This window comes from Equus asinus, chromosome 21 (assembly GCF_041296235.1).
Source record: "Equus asinus isolate D_3611 breed Donkey chromosome 21, EquAss-T2T_v2, whole genome shotgun sequence".
Lineage (NCBI taxonomy): Eukaryota > Metazoa > Chordata > Mammalia > Perissodactyla > Equidae > Equus > Equus asinus.
Genome location: NC_091810.1, coordinates 88,729,532 through 88,732,790, shown reverse-complemented (window position 1 = coordinate 88,732,790; position 3,259 = coordinate 88,729,532). Strand labels below are relative to the sequence as shown.

The 3,259-nt window shown below is 48.7% G+C and overlaps 1 protein-coding gene across 1 annotated transcript in view; it reads left to right on the top strand.

The window, feature by feature from the left end:
* SLC9A9 (solute carrier family 9 member A9) overlaps positions 1-3,136 on the top strand; it is a 511,724-nt gene extending 508,588 nt beyond the window's left edge. Inside the window, exons 15-16 of the mRNA XM_014852057.3 lie at positions 7-112; positions 1,463-3,136. Of these exons, the coding sequence (XP_014707543.2) occupies positions 7-112; positions 1,463-1,690 (334 nt within the window). The 3' untranslated portion in view covers positions 1,691-3,136. The remainder of the gene's footprint in view (positions 1-6; positions 113-1,462) is intronic.
* Positions 3,137-3,259: the final 123 nt, after the last annotated feature.

The following is a 3,259-nucleotide window of genomic DNA, read 5'->3' as shown; positions in this document are numbered from 1 at the left end:
TCACAGATATCTGAAACCAATTTTAACCCACTCTGGTCCGCCACTGACCACCACCTTACCTGAATGGTGCGGTCCCATCTCGAGGCTACTCACCAGCCCTCAGGCCTATGGGGTGAGTAGATATCCCGGAGGAACAAGGTTGTGAATATTGATAAGCCCAGGAACCTTGGGGCTGTTCCTCCCCAGCTGGAGGAGGAAGCATTTTGAAAATTCACTACACCGAGAAGCATTTCTCTTCTCTTTTCAGTTGTTGCTGATGTGGGCTCATTCTTCTTTTAAAAATGCAATTTTTTATTGTTACCAAAATTTTTTAACCATAAGATGGATTTAAGAAATGTAAAAGAAGTAATGTGTCCTCACAGAGTTCTATGTTTAGAGGTTTTCAATATTAGGCCTGTGCTTTATAGCTCAAGGGAGTGGAATAAAAAATGCTGAGAAGCAATTAGAATCATTAGCAGCAAATCAGAGTGTCAGGCATTGGAGAGGAGCAGAATCTTGGAGTTTGAGGCACCCTAGGAGGTTATCCAGCTGGCCACTCACATCAACAGAGAAAACGGCATCGCAGATATGCGTCAGGCACAACGGGCCGGGGGCGGTGGTTTTCAAAGTGTGGTCCCCAGACCAGCACTCTCAGCATCATTTGGGAGCTTGTTAGAAATGCAAATTATCAGGCCCCGCCTCGGAACTCTGAGCTTGGGGACAGCATCTGTGCTTTAAGGAGCCCTCCAGGTGCTTCTAGAACAGGCTGAAATTGGAAACCACCAACCTGAGGTCACCTAGCCAGGGCTCATTCTACAAATAATTTTGTATGGGCTTCCCAAAGCCAATGGAAGGGGAGTTGAGACCTTAATTCTTTCTTTCAAGGGAAGCTCTGTCTGAGGAAAACTATGCTGGCCAGATCTACTTGGTTTCTGCCATTATCCGCTGTGGTGACTTCCAACCATTCTTAGCCTTGGGATGCTCATCCCAAGAAACATGCTGTGAGGACACATTTCTAAAATAAATATAACAGAAACTGTGTTTTGAGAATTTTCTGACAGGAAGGAGTGTTAGAAAACCCACACGGTGAATCATTCCGTCCTCTAAGGTCACAGGATTCTGCTGCCTCATAACGCCTGTCAGCCAGGTTAGGTATCAGTTCTCGAAATCCACAGCATTTTCTTTTAACTCCCTTAACCCAAGGAGGCACTCAATTAGCACGTGCTCTCTATCGACTCTTACCTTAGGCCTAGAGACCCCATATGGCTGTGTTATGGTGTCGAGTCCTCAAGGCAGGCGGCTCAGAGAAACGCTTCACCATGCCCATGGAGATGGAAAAGCTGCTATCTCCTGTAGCAGAAGCTTCAGCTAGGCAAGACAGGGCAGTTAAGAAAAGGAAAACACCCTATTTTCCTACGCAGTAGGACTGCTGTTGTTTCCTGCCTTCGTCATGAAGTGACCTCTCTCTCTTTCCAAAATCCAGGAACAGCTAAAAGAAGACGATGCGGAGTGCATTGTGAACCAGGACGAACTGGCCATGAATTACCAGGAGCAAGCCGCCTCCCCCTGCAGCCCTCCCACGAGGCTGGGGCTGGACCAGAAAGCTGCACCCCAGACTCCGGGCAAGGAGAACATTTACGAAGGGGACCTCGGCTTAGGGGGCTATGAACTCAAGCTTGAGCAAACTCCGGGGCAATCCCAGCTGAATTAGCGGGCGTGAGCGTGCAGATGTAATCACAGGAATGCAAGGCTCACCCAGGGCTGTGGGCCGAGCTGGGGAGGGGTGTCAAGGAGAGGCTGGGAAATGTATTGAGAGTGGAAATTGGAGAGAATTGAAACCCTGTCCCATGTATCCTCTGGTGCCTGAAGAAATGAGAATTTATTATCCTCCTTCGATATTATGCAACTGAATTTAAGTTTTTGACAGCGGCCATTTTTGTTAGTGAGTTGGGTGGGGTGGAGGGTGGGGGGCGCAGTCAGGAGGGGTCAGCGAGGAGAAAACAGATGGGCTGTGTCTGCTGGGCCTTTCTTCTCTGTAGGCAGCTCTCCAGGCCCTTCTCCTAGATTCTGGATTTTATTCCCTTCATTAAGAAGAGTGTAAAAATAAGAAAAAGAGTTTCTGAGCATAAACAGGTGGCTTCTAAACTGAAGGGAATTGCCCAGTTATTTAGGGAGTGATAAGTTGTATATTTTAGGACCTGGACTCCCACCTGCCCTGAATGGCCCGAGGGCTATCTGCGAGTCAGGGAACTGCTCGGGACCACTGTTGATGGCCTCACAGAACCCGTGTGGCATGGGGACCCCCTTTTCAAGCTGCCTGTCCTATTGAATGAAGGGTTGGTGACAGCTGGGTGTACCCTGCACTCGATCAGTCCTGCTCTCCAACCTTGGTTAAGACCCTCCCAGGCAAAGCTGGTGTCTTTTCCCCATACCGTGTTCTACCTGAAGAAAGAGCCTTCCTGTCCTTGCTTCCATTTGAGTCCCTTCTTGGCTCTGCGGTGGGTCCCCCTGTGAGTTGGGCAATGAGATTCTGCAGCACAGGTTGCAGGGTCCATGGGGCAGGAGACTGCGCAGGAGCCCAGACCTATCCGATTCCAACGCTCTCAGCTGATGAGCGGGACCGGAGTGAGAGGAGCAGGGCTGACAATGCATGGACCACACTGAGGAGTCCAGGACGCAGCATCAGGACTCCCCTTACAAGGGGTGGCTCCTGGCCCGCACTGGAGAGACCGACACAATAGCTCTTAATTCAGCTGCATGACCTGTGCCTTTTAAGCCATAAAGATACCTCAAGCCTAGCTTCTCTTGAAATACAGACATTAACATTAGACTCCAAAAAGCAGTCTCCAGTTTGGTGCCCAGGCTATGATGGGTCTGCTTCTGAGGGAGGAAGGGAGTGACATCTTCCCCGGGCCCAAAGCTTGGAAGTAACGTACGCTTCGCTGACCAGTGTTAGACCTTAAACATTAGCCACGGTGGTGTCAGGCACACTGCTATGCACATCGGTGTTCTTGCTTTCAGAACAGTAGAATCCAGAGGCACAAATTGTTTTATACTCAGCTAAGTATCATCTGGTCATCCCAGGGAAATAGGACAAATGGTGAAGCATGAAGTTTTCTAATTTGACTTAATCCTAATAAAATTTTGTTATAAAGTATGATTGTGTTGGTCAATGCTTTATTTAAGGCATTTTCTCTGGCTGTACTAATTGGCACTTCTAGCCCTTGTACTAGAAGTGCCAGGTGAAGCAGGCACTGAAAGGTTACATGAGGGAGATGCA